At 40.9% G+C, this 18,287-nt stretch overlaps 1 protein-coding gene across 1 annotated transcript in view; it reads right to left on the minus strand.

Moving 5' to 3' along the window:
- ASTN1 (astrotactin 1) overlaps positions 1 to 18,287 on the minus strand; it is a 481,917-nt gene that overhangs the window by 348,325 nt on the left and 115,305 nt on the right. The window contains exon 3 of the mRNA XM_030206744.1: positions 16,290 to 16,683. Coding sequence (XP_030062604.1) covers positions 16,290 to 16,683 — 394 coding nt within the window. The remainder of the gene's footprint in view (positions 1 to 16,289; positions 16,684 to 18,287) is intronic.

Below are 18,287 nucleotides of genomic sequence, written 5' to 3' on the forward strand. Positions count from 1 at the left end.
GGCTAATGAACCATCAAGAGACAATAACTAGTTGCTCAAAGTCTTCTGATCTAAATTCTCCTCAGTGTTCTTCATTATTCTCTGATATTCCTCTTTTCTTCAGTTATCTCCTGCTTGGTCTTGAGTTGGGCATTTTCCTTCACACTCCTTCCACATCAGACTTCATAGTTGAGGACCCAAAATATACCTTCATATATCACACTTCTCAGTTGCACACCATGGGGATAATTCTATAAGGAGCTGCCTAGTTTTGAGCAGCAAATGAGCACGTTAATGTGGGTATTCTAGTCATTTAGGTGCTCAAATTCTGAAATTCGTATACCAAATTCCCAAAGGTTTAGCTACTATAATTTATTACAATATCCCCCACCCCAGCATAGTCATCTTAATATCTTCCCATCTTGTTATAGCAGAAGTATCGCCAGCCTTATTATGCTGAAAAAACACCCTGATCTTTATAGTTATCAAGTCCCATAACCCAACATTCTCTAGTAACTGAGAAATGAGCCTTCAAGAAAGTCTTCTATCACTCTAATAAATCCTATGTGTTCTGCCCTCTCACTGGGTGATTGGCATGCGATTTAAATCAAAGTATAGAGCATCACTATGAGAAGACTCACAACTCTTGAACCAAAATCTTCTTATCAAACAAGGAAAAATAACTTACGGTTCAGATGTGCTGGACAAGAGTTTTTGCCTTGCAAACTGGGAGTCTGTTCTCAACCAACTCTCTCCCCATGCAAGAGAGAAGCTGGGAGGAATTCAACATCATGCTGAGAATAATGCTGTTTATATATTTACACTGTTGAAATCTTGATATTCACATTAGCTTGAAAGGATCATGCAACAGAATACAGCATAGACAGTTTCAGTTCACAGAGAAGATATGCTGCAGACTAATTCTTACAGACCAAATGGAGATAGAAAGGGGGGGACAAGGCAAGCCAATAGAAAGAGTCCTGTAAGATACAGGGAACTGGACATATGCTTGAAAGAACCTATTACAGGCAACTACAGGATTACAGGGATTTGTAGTCTTACTATATATCCTATCAGCTGCCGCCATACAAATGGGAGGCAGAACACCATGTATACTTAAGGCAATTTCCACACAGTCTGAGACTATTATCTATACTTGTTCCTTCTACACTCACGATCAAGACTTGGAAATAAGAAAATCTATCCTCATATAGGATTGGCGTGGAAGGAGCAAGAAGTATACTCCCAGCTACCCAGGTGTAACATGTGTCACAGGCCAATCAATCTAGCCTCATGAATTAAGGAATGAATAATCTGATGTGACCTGGTTTTCCTCCATTATCAAGTATATATCTGTAGGGATATTAAAATTCTCAGCTAAAATGACCAGCACAGTATGCAGGCCAATGATTTGGCTTGCTACAGACTACAGTAAGATGGAGAGTCTAAAATTTGTGCACATACTGTATAATAATTACTTTCAATGATTGCTAGCATTCATCACCCCTCTGTAACTGTCTTCTGTGACAGTAGAACAAAAAAAGAATGCTTGTTCAATAAAACATTCACCTCCCTTTCTTACTGAGAGCAGCTGGAAAGCCTCCTCTTTTACCACCTCCCTTTCAACTTACCAACCTCTGTATGAGAGGGGCATTTCTTTCAGTAGGACCATATCTGCCTGCTGCTTCTGTGCAAAAAGGTAAGGAAATGACTTTTTGTCTTTATCAGGTTTGTCCTTTCACATTTAGGGAGAACATTTTCAGGTTAAAGTCCACCATTAAAATCGGTCCCTACCCCTAACTAAACATGCCCATGCCTATAAGGTTGTATCTTTTCTTATGTATCAGTGACACAGGTAAACCCATCATAACTCCCAAACTTAGACACAAATACAATGTAACATATACCTGTGGGCTAGTGAGCAGGAAAGTAGCCAAAACTAAGGAAGCTCTACTGCACACTTAAGAAGAGCAACCTATGCCAGTTACTCCTCGCACCCCCATTATTATGGCCCCTGCAAAAAAATACTTCCAGCTATAGTACATTGAACTCCCAAACCCTACCATCTCCATTCATTCCCGCAACATCACTGACCCAAGCAAGTTCTAACCAATATTCACATCTTATCTTTTCTGTAGTACTCAGTCCCCGATATATACCCAAGAACATCATACTCCTCTGCACGTAAACTCACCCACAGATCAACCACATAATCAATTCCCTCCTATCCCACCCTCCAACATTCCATACCTCCCCCTAGACCTTAATATCTCTCACATACCCTGTATATTTCATACTCCACTACAGCCACACCCTCTACTACTACTACTACTACTACCCTCTCACTCCTCAGTCAGTCTCCTTGGACAAAAATAAATGAAGAGGGAGGGAAGGAGCGACTGAAAAAAAGACCAGATAAGGTGATAAGAAAAAATACAACAAGACCAGAGGGGAGGAGAAGGAAGGAAGACAGGAGAAAAGGAGAAGGGGAGGAGAAGGCAATAATTCACAATAGTTCTCTATGCAGGGGCTGCCATGCCACCAAAGTCCAAACAGTATAAGCTCATATCCCAATCTTAAGATTAGTCTCCCGGTTTCCAGTTTATCTCCATTGATTTCTAGACAAGCCCGGAGGGGGAGAGGTATTCCATCCCATGGACTCGTTAACAGTATCCCGGAGTACCATCCAATATTGCATCTGTAAAGCCCAGAAGCATTCACTAAGGACCCGTAGCATCTAAGGAATATGATAATCCTGATGTAGGCTGAAGCACATGTGCAATAATCCTTCCAAAAACCGTTACCCCACTGCCTCCAAGGATTTAGAACAGCACATTCCGGTTCCTCTCCCCCCCCCCCCCCCCCCACCCCATGACAAGAAATGCATGAAAGTCCTATTTAACAGTCAGATCCAGTGGACTTTGCTAGTAGCTAGAACATTGAAACAAACCATGCTGCTTCTCCTCAGAGCAATCCAGTACCTCAGTGAATCTCCATTATATGAGCAGTCTCTTGTTCTAGAATTGGACATGATTTCAGGATCTTCTGATTCCAGGGTCTTATTATAAAGTGTATCCCTCATCCTTATAGAGTATAAGAGACCACACTTGGCTTTTACCACCCTCAGCTGCTCTCGAGGGGCAAAGAATGTGTTACACTGCTGAAGCGTGTTTTTACGCAGGTCCTGCAGAATCAGTATTTTATAGCCTTTGTAGGGTAGTGGGCTTTTAGTTTCACCTGTGCAAGAATTTTAGCAACTTGACTGAATTGAAGTGCCTTAGTTTTTTCTTGATAATTTTATCATATACTTTTGGACATTTACATAACTGAATCGATGACGATTACATATTCTCAGTATTGTTAATGGCAAAGTTGTTGCCTGAGGGTTGAAATATGCGATTCTGACAGATCCAATAATATTATAATATTGTGTAAGAAGCTGCTATTATACATTGTGGAGTAAGGTACTTTCTATGCCAAGTACCATCATTAAGGCAGAGTCAGACATATTCACAGTGGGACTCCCAAAATCATCAGTCAAAAATGTTTTAGTTTGATTCTGATGAATTTGAAAATTAACATATGGGTCAATATTTAAAACCACCAGTTAGCATTTAAAATAAAATACTAGTTGCAGTGTTTAAACCATTTACTTATAATCAGTACTTCTATTTGTATGGTCAGTAGCACTAAATGTGTGTATGATCATTTGAGCTATACAGATATTCCGTGATATTTGGCAGCCTTATCTCAATGTTAGTACTGCGTGTTTACCACTAGGGATCAGAGCTGCCATTTTGAATCTGGTCCAGCAACAGATCATCTGAGGACCTCTCCTGCCCTGCTAGTAATTCACCCGGGAAACCCCTGCTATATGCCAGGAAGGACTGGGAGGGGTGAAGAAAAAGGTCAGGGCCACATCAGATGGTTCAGGATGCTGATAAGGGATTGGGGGGAGGGGTTGAATCAGGGACATGGAACCTGCTTGCTGGTAGCACACATGCACTAATGTCTCATCTTTAGGAGCCATTAAGTGCACCTGTACTATCGGCAGCTGTGAAATAGCACATAATAAAGTACTGCATCAACGGGGCCCATTCTCCTCCCAAACCCTGCCCAGTTTCAGGGCATTCTGTTAGTGCATGACTTACCTGATGCTGTCGTGTATGTGAAGTAACAGTTGTCATTCTCATGTGCTAACAGTGCACATCAATGGACACATTAACCACTTTAGTGAACATTAGTAAACAGGCCCTTAACTATAAATAGAGTTCACTATAGGAAATAGCATGCTATCCAGTGAGGTAAAGTACAAAAAAACTCATACAGCACGTAAAGTAAAGTAAAGTGCTTGAAAGCACTAAACCACATAACACATGCCTCAGCATACTGGCATGTGCCAGAGAACGTGAGTGGGTATAGCAGAGCGGATGTACGAGAGAAAGAGCTGAGAAAGTGAGGAGACAGAATATGTGTAAGAGGGAAAGAGCATGTTTGCATCAGATACAGAAACAGACTATTCCATGGCTCTTTTTTGTGTAGAATTTTATGCATTATTTTGTGACAGGCCCTATCAGCTAGTACTATAAAAATGAGATTAGAATTGTTGTTTATATACACAAAAATGTAGGCTTGTGCATTTATTAGCATGCCTTAAAAATGTATGGATGGAGTAAAAAGAAGCAGATACGGTTGATGGATGATAAAAGAAACTTTATTATAAAATCAATATCATCCATCAACCGTGTCTGCTTCTGTGTACTCCATCTTTTTGGGACTAGCAGACTATTTGCCAAACTGTTTCCTGGGACCTTAAAAATTTATGGGCCAGTATTATAAGGTAGGTAGTTATTTGGGTAGAAGCAGCTCCTATCTGGATATCTCCCACTGACAAGGCCAAACTTGGATATACTGCAACATTTACCAAGTATAGTATCATTGAGTATCCAAGCAGACCATGTGGCACTATCCAAGTAGTGCTAGGACAATCTAGGGGAGGAGTCTGGGCAGAGCCAGGAGTTACTCAGTTACCAGCAATATTCAGTCTACTAAGCAGGTATCTATCTGGATAAAGTTAAGGACCACATAGGCTGCTCTAAGTTTATCTAGAGAAGAACATAAGAATAGCCATACTGGGTTAGAGCAATGGTCCATCTACCCTAGTACCCTGCTTCCAACACTGGTAGATCTAGGTCACAAGTACCTGGCAGAAACCCATTTAGTAGCAACATTGCATGCAGAACCCCAAAGAATAGCAAGATTCTGGAATCCTAAAGAGTAACAAGATTCCATGCAGAATCTCAAAGAATGGCAACATTCCATGCTATCAATCCCAGGGCAAGCAGTGGGATTGTCAAGTAGCAGTCTTAATATTGCTGGTACCCGGATAAGATCGAGCAACTGCATAATACTCTGAAATTCAGTGCTGGCACAAAATATCCAGGTATAAGAAGTCCGCAGCAGCCAGTGTTTTAAAAATGCTGACCACCATGGGCTGCATAGCGACCCGTTAGTGTGCACTACATCAACATAACATATTTTATCCTACAAATTAGCCCACGTAAAATCAATTAACTAGATAGTGATAAAATAACAGATCTTAAAGATAGCCCACATTGTTGATAACTGCACCCGTCAGTGGCACTAACTTGGGCTATTATAACACAGGATCCATGTTATGCAATGAGACCTAGTTACTAATAACTGGGGTTTACAGTAAAATAAAATGTCTAACCAGTAGCCCATGTTGATACCAATCATCACATGAATATTATGCAATAAATAGCTTTAACATGTATTAGCACAAATGTGTGAAACTGAACAAAAACTATCCAAACGTCATAAAAGGTTTTTTAAAAATGGCTAAAAATGAACGAAAAGGGTTTTCATGTATATCTCTTCAAAAGTAGCCCTGATAATACAAGTTGGAATTTGATTTGAGAGGATGCCATACACTCCTCAGACCAATGTAATCTACCTCAGCTTATCTGGCTGCAGAAACCCAATCTGGGAACTGATCAGCCTTATTTTGAAGAGAAGCTGCAACATTTGTCATCAAATTGTACCTTTTGTTCTTTAAGTCACTGGAAAACTATGGCAACCCCACTGACAAACACTTGAAATCCTAGATGCAGAAGCTGCAATTAGGCACTGAAAATGCAGGTAGGTGTTTGAAAAACTGTGAACCTAAAGCCTTGTGCAGTGGGGCATCATAAATATCTGATGATGGTACCTACTATGACTATTTTCACTAAATTCATAATTGCTAATACTGGGCTTCCTACAATGGAGCCTAAAAATCTCCTCCCATTTCACTTACATGTTCCAGTTACAAGAATACAAAATCCACCGGATTCTATATATGGTGCCAAAAAATTTAGCACAGATCCAAGATGAATTAGTTAATGAGCTATTAATTATGAATTAATTGGCCACAATCAATTATTGAAGTGAAGTGGCACTAATTTGGATTTGCACATGAATCTGCCTATGCTGCCGCCGCTGCCTCACATACCTTGGCTGATGGGGGGTCCTCAACCCCCACCAGCTGAAGCATTTCTCCAGCACTGGTCTCAACCGCATTGTCTGGTCTGCTCTTCCCCTCATGTCACATGCATGCTTGTTTTAGGGAAACTGAGCATCCGCACATGCTCAGCTTCACTAAAACGAGAATGCACATGACGTGAAGGGAAGAGCAGGGTAGGCAATGCGGCGGAGAGCCGGAGACCAGCGCTGGACAAATGCATCAGTTGGCGGGGGTTAGGGACCCCTGCCAGCCAAACCAGGGGCCCCAGAGCCAATTGTTTTTGGGGGGACAGGCCCCCGTGGCCCCCTATAGCTACACCACTGGCCTATGCACTATTCTATAACAGCAGGTGCTTAAATCCCATAGTGCGTAACTCAAAAGGGGGTGTGCACAGGGGAGGGGCATAGAAGGGTCAAGGGCATACTAAATGTTGTGCACAGTGTTACAGAATAGGGCCATTTATGCACTGAAATGCCATGAATTGGGTGCCAGGTTTTATACCAGGTTTCAGCTGAGATAAATACCGGCGCTGAATCAAAGGCATATGAATCAGCTCTAAGCGCTCTTCTAGAATTTAGGGAAATTGGTTTGGAAAGTACCTTTCCCCCATTCATGTTGTGACAAGGCTACAGCCCAGAGGTACAAAATGAAACAACAAAATCCTGAACTACGTCTCCCAGAATGCATTGCCCATCCCAGAAAGGGAGCCCCAGGGATAGACAAGATGGGTATATACCAACTCTGACCACAAGAGGGAGGGAGAAGGAAGAAGCCCAGTTCCCTGGCTCCGTAATCAATACATGATGCCTCCCACCTGTAGAGGGAAGGGTGGGGTGAGAAGCAGGTGGAGGAGGGGGTTAAGGCTGCTGAGCAAGAAGCAGAAGGAGGATGGAATGGGAGCTGGAGAGCCCTGAGGAAGGTAGCACCTAAAGGGGGAAAGCTATGTGTTTAAAAGTTTTTTTGATTTAAAACCTGTTGTAAGGAAGAAGTCTGTCTTGATTAGAACCGTTTGCTGGGGGGGGGGGGGGCAGAGGGCTGGAAGAGTTATAAGCCTGGTTCCCCAGCTGCTCCTGTTTGTTGTGTAAGAACTGTGGGAGCTGGAAACCCTGGTTGGACAGGAGGGAACAATTTTGCTTTGGGCCAGCACAGCTTGTGATACGTGCTGTGAAAAGAAAGTATTTCCAAAGGGGACTATTGCAGCCCTCAAGAACAGTCAGAGACTTTGGATTGCTGGGTGAGGGGCAGCACTACCCTGCCTGGGGCAGCCCTAACCCCAGGGCTGGACTGAAGCTTTTGTTTGTAACTTGGAAACAAAAATAAAAAGAAAAGAATATTTGAAAGTATCTGCTGGTGGCAATTTGTGGGGCTTGGATTAATCCTGGGGAGGAGACTTCCTTCCTCCCCCTACTGGCGCAGCGGTCCCGTTTACAATGTTATAAAACTGAATAATTTTTTTAAGTGGTTCCTTGGTCTGCTTACCATCAGAGTGAATAGCACCTGACATATGATTTTAATGTGCATTTCAAAAATGTTAGCTGTGCCATGTAAAACATATTTAGCATGAACTTTACTTAACCACCTCCATGCTATTCAATCCTCCTAAGCAAGTAAGAGTGGACTGCATCAAAATAACAAAAAAATTGTAGATAAGTGTGTAAAGTGTTGGTGCAAGGAACTTGTGTGACCAGCAGAACTGGCCATCACACAAAGAAAAGTCCCAAGACTTGAGCAGCAGAAAAGAGCTGGTTAGAAATTCATTAATAAACTGATATGACTTATAGATCAAAGCAAACCTTGCTTTCACTGACTTCAGCTTTAGTCTAGTTGTCTGCTACGATGTAATTCCCAACACCAGGGGGAGTCACAGAAAAGGGATGAATTATGAAAGTAGCAATGTGTGGAGGGAAGATGTAGTCAGTAGACAGCAGGGGAGCACAACATGAGCAGAACTGGGAAGGAAAACAAAGCCTTTAACAGCATGTATATTCTGGACACTTGATCAACGTACATTGGCAAAGGTGTTCAAAGGCACAATACTAGGAATGTGTATCTATTACTGCACATTAGTTTTGCTAGTGTGCCTTAAAAAGCTTAATGCACACTAAATCAATTTAACACGCGCCAATCTACAAATTAGTACATGTTAAGCGTAGTAATTATATAAAGGAAAGTAGAGGCATCGATAGTGCCTACATGGAGCCTACTCTATAAAGTGGAAGAGTAGCCTAATGGTTAATGCAGTGGCCTGAGAACCAGCAGAACTAGGTTCAATTTCCAGTGACATTAGATTTCTCATTCCGCCTGAATGGTCAACTGGATCTTATTAGCAGGGGTACCATAGCATAACTGATTACAGACCCAACACTATCTCAAATTCACCTGCAACTATCAGGTAGACCTTAGTGGTGACTTGTTTCACATAGGGCTATTTCCCTATGACTCATCTGAATCATCATTGGTCCTAAATACTCAATTTCACTTCTGTACTTTGAATGAATGACTTTAAGGTATAATGAAAAGGACATTACCCTGAGGCAGCTTTTTGGCAAAATATGGCTCATGTTGGTAGCAGGCTCTATGATCAGGATTATGAAAAGTGTTGACTTATTCATTAAGGGGTCCTTTTACTAAGTTAAGTGGCCATATCAGACCACATAAAACACAGTCCTATCTTTATGTGGTGACGCTGAGGCAGTTAAGAGGTCCTTTTACTAAGCCATGACTAAAATGTGGCCTGTGGTAGTATAAAAAAGTGGCCTGTGGTAGTATGGGCACATATTTTTGGCACGCACCAGGCCAGTTTTTACTGCATCTGGGGAAAATGGCTTTTTTTTCAATGGGAAGACAAAAGGGGAGGTAAAAAATCCTCACGAAACCGTGAAGATGAAACAAAAAAGTGAGGAGAATGGATGAGGATACCAACTGTTTTATATTTATTCACTTAAAAAATTATGTGTACATAACAGCGACCCGACACGGCCGTGTTTCGGCACAATGGCCTGCTTCAGGGGTCTTTATAACCTTGAATGATGTAGTTTAGAGTATATTCTCCAAGGAAATTAAATACTCCTCTCCTAAGAGTTATCTGCAAATTGTAAAAATACAATTTGCAGATAACTCTTAGGAGAGGAGTATTTAGATGTTCGTTTTTCAAAATATATACATCTCATATATATTATTTTGAAGAGAGGAGACCAGAGAAATTTGTTTCCTGTTAATTTCCTTGGAGAATATACTCTAAACTACATCATTCAAGGTTATAAAGACCCCTGAAGCAGGCTATTGTGCCGAAACACGGCCGTGTCGGGTCGCTGTTATGTACACATAATTTTTTAAGTGAATAAATATAAAACAGTTGGTATCCTCATCCATTCTCCTCACTTTTTTGTTTCATTTTTTTTCAATGGGCCAGGAAAAGGGCCTGCGGTAAAACTGAAACAAAGTGCATGCCTATTTATGGCCTGAGCCCTTAATGCCACCCACTGATCTAGCAGTAAGGGCTCACGTGCTACACATTTGATGACCAGTCAGCATGCGCCAACTGCTGATTAACGCCGGAAATACCACACGTGGTAGGATAAAAGAATAATTTGTCCCAGCAGTATGGGTGTGCGTTAAATCTGAAATTACCACCAGGGGGCATGCTAGCCTGGTGGTAGTCTCATTTTGGTGCATGTTGCATGCGTGTAGAGCCTATCACGCCTTTGAAAAAGGGGTCCCTAAGTGCTGAATATTGCATTTAAATTGCATAAGAGATAACCATACATATAAACCTGGTATTCAATGCCAGTGCCCAGACAAGGCCCAGCACTGAATATCCAGGAATAATGCTATAAAAATGCTCACCGCTGCTGGCTAGTTATGGTTATGGTTAACTTTATTTGATATACCGCTCTTGCTTCAAGCAATAACAGAGCAGTTAACAATAAAACAAAATTTTAAAATAATTGCACAGAAAGGAACGCCAACATCAGTTAAAAGAACACAAATAGAAAAATTAATCAGCTAGGGGGGTCTTTTACAAAGGCACACTAATGTTTTTAGTATAAGCTAAATGCTAGAGATGCCCATAGGACTATGTGGGTATCTCTAGCATTTAGTACATACATATTTAACACACACACTAAAAATTCTAGTGCGTTTTTCTAAAAGGGGGCCTACAGCAGTAAAGAAGGAAGTCTACCTAAAATGTTATGAGAGAGAGGGAGGAAAAAAAAGCAGCAGAATGACTTGCACATTCAATGAATTCCAGGATGGACCAATCTGACAATGTGAAAATTAAAAGCCTTCTTAAACAAAAAAGTCTTAAAAAGAGTTAAAAATCTTAACTAGGACGGCTCCAAACATAAGTAAGAAGGGAGGGAATTCCATAAGGGCTATATAGAAAAAAAAACCCTAGATCTGGTAGTTTGATAGCACACTTGTTGTCAGGGTGGAAATCTAAAGCACAGATCATTAAGAGAAAAAAGAATTCTAGAAGGTGTGTAATGTTGGATTTGCAAAGAAAGGTAGGAAGGGTTATCAGTGTGGATAGCCTTGTGGGTAAGATTAAGGATCTTAAACTGGATTTGAGAGGCAATGGGAAGCCAATGATGATGAATGAGTAGGGGAGTAATATCTAGCCCTATGCTATTATGTTATTCCTAAAGGACTTTTTGTCATTCCATAATAAGATTTTTTAAAAAAAGTCTTTAAGCTCTTCGTCTCTTGCCAATAGGAAATCCAGAATATTGCTTAAAACAGGCAGTCATGATTAGGAAAGGAAAGAAAATAAAAACATTAATAAAGATCAGCTCTAAACAGTGTTAAGCAGTCATTGACTGAGTGATTTCAGTAAGGTATTAGAAATAGCCCTGGAATGATCCTTACAAACAGACTACATGGATCCAAAACATTTCCTATGACACACACAAACAATTAATCCTAGATCTTTATTTTCCTCTATTATTTCTCTTTTCGGATGTTGTTTTCTGCGTTTAGGGGGATCCATGTGATAGTACCAAATGGTTCCAGACCATTGGAAACAAGCTTATCTAGTCCTACCTTCAAGTTCTTTGGGGTCTATAGTCCTTGTATTTTCTCAATTGGAAAAAAAATGAGATTAAGAGTGGAGGTGGTGGTTAGGGTGGTGGACTTTGGTCCTGGGGAACTGAGGAACTGAGTTCAATTCCCACTTCAGGCACAGGCAGCTTCTTGTGACTCTGGGCAAGTCACTTAACCCTCCATTGCCCCATGTAAGCCGCATTGAGCCTGCCATGAGTGGGAAAGCACAGGGTACAAATGTAACAAAAAAAATTATAAATATACTATGTACTGCATATAAAACGGATGTTGAGGCCCAAGATATTTGATTTGCTTACTTTATTTATTTTTTGTCTATTAGATTGTAAGCTCTTTGAGCAGGGACTGTCTTTCTTCTATGTTTGTGCAGCGCTGCGTATGCCTTGTAGCGCTATAGAAATGCTAAATAGTAGTAGTAGTAGTAGATTGCGTTATAAGTGAACCCATATCTACAATGTAATATGTAATAAAAATAGGGTCCAATCCTTGACTACATTATAGTAAATGAGCCTGCATTATATGGGGTCTACAGTATACTATACAAAAATAATATCCAATGAACAAGACCTAGAGAAATTATCTGGGGTTAATTCTATAAAGTCAGTGCTAAACATGCAGATTATGTGTTTATAATAAAGCAATTTATAATATACATCAAAGAAAATATCTGAACAGTTAAAAATTATTAACAGGAAGACTGCAATGTCCATTATTACAATGAACCCCAACGAAAATCTTAAAGGTTTATAATCCACATAAGGTAGGGGAGGAGGGATGGCAAGAGTTAGGAAAACCATAGGAAGATGGTAAGTACAAGAAAATTAAACTAAAGAACAGAATAGTAGTAACATAGTAAATGACGGCAGATAAAGACCTGAACGGTCCATCCAGTCTGCCCAACAAGATAAACTCATTTTACATGGTATGCAATATTTTATATATATATCCAAGTTTGATTTGTCCCTGCCTTTCTCGGCACAGACTGTAGAAGTCTGCCCTACACCGGTTTTATTCTCCAAATACCGGCGTCGCCACTCAATGTCCGCTAAGATTCCATAGATCCATTCCTTCTAAATGGATCTTCTCAAGTCACTTCACTGGCTTCCGATCAGATACCGCATACAATTCAAGATTCTCCTCCTTACCTACAAATGCACCCGGTCTGCGGCTCCTCACTACCTCTCTACCCTCATCTCCCCCTATGTTCCCGCCTGTAACCTCCGCTCACAGGACAAATCCCTCCTTTCAGTTCCCTTCTCCACCACTGCCAACTCCAGGCTCCGCTCATTCTGCCTTGCCTCACCCTATGCTTGGAACAATCTTCCTCAACCCCTACGCCAAGCCCCCTCCCTACCCATCTTCAAATCTCTGCTTAAAACTCACCTCTTCAATGCTGCTTTCGGCACCTAACCTTTCGTGAAATATAGTATGCCCTATCAGACGAACTCTACACTTGTCTTTAGATTGTTTAGATTGTCTTTAGATTGTACACCTGTCTTTTAGATTGTAAGCTCCTTGAGCAGGGACTGTCCTTCCATGTTAAATTGTACAGTGCTGCGTAACCCTAGTAGCGCTTTAGAAATGTTAAGTAGTAGTAGTAGTTTGTGTTTATCCCACGCATGTTTGAATTCCATTACCGTTTTCATCTCCACCACCTCCCACGGGAGGGCATTCCACATATCCACCACCCTCTGCGTGAAAAAATACTTCCTGACATTACTACTGAGTCTGCCCCCCTGCAACCTCAATTCATGTCCTCTAGTTCTACCACCTTCCCGTCTCCGGAAAAGGTTCGTATGCGGATTAATACCTTTCAAATATTTGAACGTCTGTATCATGTCACCCCTGTTTCTCCTTTCCTCCAAGGGTATACATGTTCAGGTTGGCAAGTCTCTCCTCATACGGTTTGCAACGCAAATCCCATACCATTTTCATTGCTTTTCTTTGCACCGTTTCCAGTCTTTTTACATCTTTAGCCAGATACGGCCTCCAAAACTGAACACAATACTCCAAGTGGGGCCTCACCAACGACTTGTAGAGGGGCATTAACACTCCTTTCTTCTGCTGGTTATACCTCTCTCTATGCAGCCTAGCATGCTTCTAGCCACGGCCGTCGCCTTGTCACATTGTTTCTTCACCTTCAGATCATCCGACACCAACACCCCAAGGTCTCTCTCCTGAGTCGACCTTGCTTATCTCTCCCCTCCTATCCGGTATTTCTCTTTTGGGTTTCTACACCCCAGATGCATCACTCTGCACTTCTTGGCATTAAATTTTAACTGAAAAACTAGTATAGAAACCACACTTACATTAAGAAAAATTGTGCATATTTGTGAAAACAAAAAAAAAAAACCTTTTATATAACATATTTGATTGTGCTCAGTTTTTTGGTGTATAGCAGTGAACTGACCGTTCAAATCATGTATGAACACCACATGTACATCATTGCACATCCCCCATCCTAACCATAGTACAAAGTAGATGAGTAGTGTGCTTTCCTATCTATTTGATGGAGTTATTTTATGATTGCTTTTTACCATGATTTTATACTACCATGTAAACCATTTTTTGTTTGTAACTACAATTTGAAATGGTATAGTAAGGTGAATAAACGATAATACTCTATCTATGAGAATTATTTTATAACAGCCACTTAGCTTGGGTCAGGTTTATGCATGTCCAAAGAAATCTTCTTTCAGCAGATTCCTAATCACTGCTATACTTTTTAAATATCAGTCTGTGTGAATATTCAATAGAAAATTTTCAAGATTCCATTAAGTCCGCAGCTATATCCCAATCCTCATATTTTACATTCCACGGAGCCTACTGGACCCCTGCTCGAGTAGCAAGGATCACTAAGAGTGTCAACTTCAAATGTTGGTCTTGTAAGGAGAATGATGGATCATTAGCGCATATGGTCTTTTTCTGTAAAATATGTTAGAGCGTACTGGCGACTTATTTGGGCAAAAATGTGTCTTATTTTTCACTTGCCTGAGACTATGGCAATCTCTTATGAAGTTGTGATTTTGCGAGCCTCTTCTCCTAATATCGCTCTTCTAGAGTCAGATAAGAAATTGTTCAATATACTGTTAGCTGTCGCTCTGCACTTAATTGTTTCAAATTGGAAAAATAATGTGAATCTCAATTGCAATGAATGGTGGAGTTATGTCTGTGTGATAAGAAAATATGAAACAATTCTGGCCCATAAACATCACAGGGTTAAATCTATCCTAAAGAGTTGGGCTCGCTTAGACCTATTTTGTCAGGGACCACATAGCACTAATTCACCTTATGTTTTGTGTTATTTGTCTAAAGGTATTGTCATGGAAAGATAATGTTGTTTTGATCTTTATCTACGCTTATTTGTCATGGATTGTTGATATTGTTTGATTTTGTGTTTGCTTTTGTATATTATGTTTTGAAAAAACCTTCAATAAAAATATGAAAAAAAAAGATTGTGTGTTTAATTGATTAGAAAAACGGTATATATGCACATACATAAATAAATACCAAAGTCTGCCTAAATGTTATGCTGTTTATATGCATGTATCTTACAAAGCATGTATTGTATAGGTAGGTGTACACATAGACGGAGTCTATAAAGGAAAATAGGACTGTGGTAGCATGAAAGAGGGTGGGCCTGCAGCCAGAACAAACCAGAGCCACACAGCAGGTTAAGGTGAACAAAATAATATTTATTTTGAAGTGTCAGATGGAGGCCCTGCTGAATTCACAGGTAGGGGAGAAAATAAAACATAAGCTAGTCCTATATAAGAGTGTCCTTCTGAGGTATGCTCCTGCAGGGCCACAACATGCAGTATATACTGCTGGGCTCTGGTCTGGCTCCCCAGAGCTACCAGTACAATCGTTAACAGTACACCTAGACCAGTCTGCGTCCAACTGGGTCAAAAAAAATCAAGCTGCAAGTTTCCAAGTCAAACTTGACCCGCCTGTTGCAGTTGCAGTTCATACATAGATAGTGGAGGCATATGCAGTTATGCATGATTGCTTCCCTCTGGGCCTCCCTAACTTTGCTGTGCCCTGAGCTTTTATACTTCCTAGTTCCTTCTCTCCAGGCTCCACCCTTCCCGTGTCACTTCCCCCTTGGTCAGAACTATGTCTTTTAAGGTGGTTCTGATACTGTGATGGGGTATCCTTAAAGGGAAATGGCAGTGTCCTATAGACTCCCTCACAAGGACCTAATTTCCTTATAGAATATACTCCATTCAGGTGCCTGCTAGACACCTATATTTAGCTGCACCATTATAGAATTGCCATCCACACATGTTAGCTTTGTAATGGTTCACAGACTAGTTTTTATTAAGATGAGTTAACTGGACAGTAATAAGAAAGAAGTGGGGATGTATTGTGTATGATTTTTTTTTACTGTAAATCATGTCAGGCTTTTAGATGAGGTGAAACATTGAATAATGTAATGTAAAGTAAAATAAAGTAGTAGATTTAGAAATAAAATACAGTATAATATAGTGTGATATGGTACCTTTTACCTAACCCTCACGTGGAATACAGACAACTGAAGAATGCTTTTCTAAAACTAAACTTTAGTAATAATCTCAACAGAAACCAAAATGGATCAGTACTCTTCAGTAAGCAGATGAAAAATTGGTCAGCATTAAATCCTACAACACACACACACACACATACACACAAAGCAAACTCTAAATAGGTTAACAAATAATATAGAAGGAATCTGTTTGCCCACCTGGTGTCAGATCCATAGCTGACTTCTCATTACATCCTTGCAGTGAGTCCAAAGTTCTGGTCACCTGACTGGCAAAATCTTCACCCCCATTCATACACTCTCGCTGCAGGTGATGTCGCAGGTCAGTAATGTCATACTCATATCCATCCAGGATCGGTGTCTCTCGGATACTCAGGGTTCCACTGGAATTGTGTCCCTGAATGCGAGCATTACGCAGGCTCTCACGGCCATGGCCACTGATCAGAACTGATGGGATGTAGTGAATCTCATTGGCTGCTTCAGCACTAGCACTTTTCTGAGGCTGAGGAACACGACGTCGCTTGCACCAACGCCGACGGGTGTAAAGAATCATAACCAGGCACAGAATGGACACCAGCAGGGCAATCATCCCCCCCTGTTTCAAGATGAAATATACAATTAGTAAAAAAAAAAAAAAATTACATTGTCCAAAGAGTATTAATTGCAAAGAGAACAAAGCAAGAATGAAGGACTAACTCCCCCCAAATTATGAATACAATAAAGTTCAAAAACACTGGACATTTAAATCATAAGAAATCTCTATTACATCAAAAGAACACCCCAAATAAATCAATAAGATATGTGGGAAACCCTCAGAAATATATTTCATCCACTTACAGCCTCATTAGATCAAAGGCTGACATTTCAGGGGACCATTTATCCCCAGATTCTCTATAGGTCACCCAAAGTTAGGCGTACAATTTTGGGCATAGATCATAGATCTGAGAGCAAACAAATTAGCTAATTAGGTGATAATTATTGGCCTTAACAAGCACTTAAATGGCTGTAATTAGAAGTTAAGTGCAGAACTTCCCTACACCCTATTCTATAACATGCATGCCTACATTTTATAACATGCAGTTCCAAAGGGGGCACTGCCAGGGGTGGGGGAGGCATAAGTTGGTCAGGGGTGTTCCAAGAAATTAGGCATGATGTTATAGAATACTTGTAAATGTTCATGCCCAACTGATGGCAGTTAGGTGCTCAAATGCACCAGCCTTTGCAAGGCATAAATGCTCATGCCCAAATATAGGTGTGGAATGCTCACTAAGCTAGTTTTCAGTAAAGATCGTTCCATGTTAAAGGCCGACTGAAACTGGTGGTTTTGGTTCTGGCCAAAACCGAATCCACAGCTGAAATTTGAAGCTCATTTTCTGCTGGAACAGGAACCAAAACCAAAAATGATACCTTGTTGGCTCTCCTGGGAGAGCAGTCACCACTGACATTCCCCTTCCCCCCCCCCCCCCCCCCCCCAGAAGAGGGCCAGCCAACTTCTCCACCCTCCCACCACCCAAAGGCCCTCCATGGAACACCTTTGCTTTAAACAGTCTGGTGGTTTAGTGGCATCTCCTGGGCAAGAGTAATCCCCAGTTGCTCTTGCCCCCGCAGGTTCCTCAGCCATAATGGTTGCCAGGTTTTCCTGCAGCTGCCTTGTGAGAGTGTTGTGGGAGGTCCTGGTGGATATTTTGGGACTGGAAGCAGCATAAGCAGGAGCAATCTTGATCCTGCTTATGCTGCTTCTAATCCGAAAATGGCTGCTGGGACCTCCTGTGGCAGTCTCACAAGGCTACTGTGGGAATTTCCAACATCCATTTTGCCTAAGCAACCTGTGGAGGATTGCTCATGCCCAGAAAACTACCATGAAACTACCATCAGGGTTTGCTGGTACTATTTGGAGCCCAATGACGGCAGGGGCAGGAGTGATTGTGCATTACTGAGCAGTAGAACATGCTATTGAAGACTAAGATGCACTATTGTGCAATAGTGTGCTCTCTTTCAATAACAGGATGCACTATTGAGCAATAGAGAACATTACCGATAACACAGGAATGAAAACAAAAAAAATAAATAAAACTTTACATTTGTCCTCTTATTCTTGTTTAAAAACAGCATGAAATGAGTGCCAAAACCTAGCAGTATCTCTTTGAAAATTAGCAACTGTACACATCATAGAGGCAATTCTATAAAGGGTACTAATGT

This window comes from Microcaecilia unicolor, chromosome 6 (assembly GCF_901765095.1).
Source record: "Microcaecilia unicolor chromosome 6, aMicUni1.1, whole genome shotgun sequence".
NCBI lineage: Eukaryota > Metazoa > Chordata > Amphibia > Gymnophiona > Siphonopidae > Microcaecilia > Microcaecilia unicolor.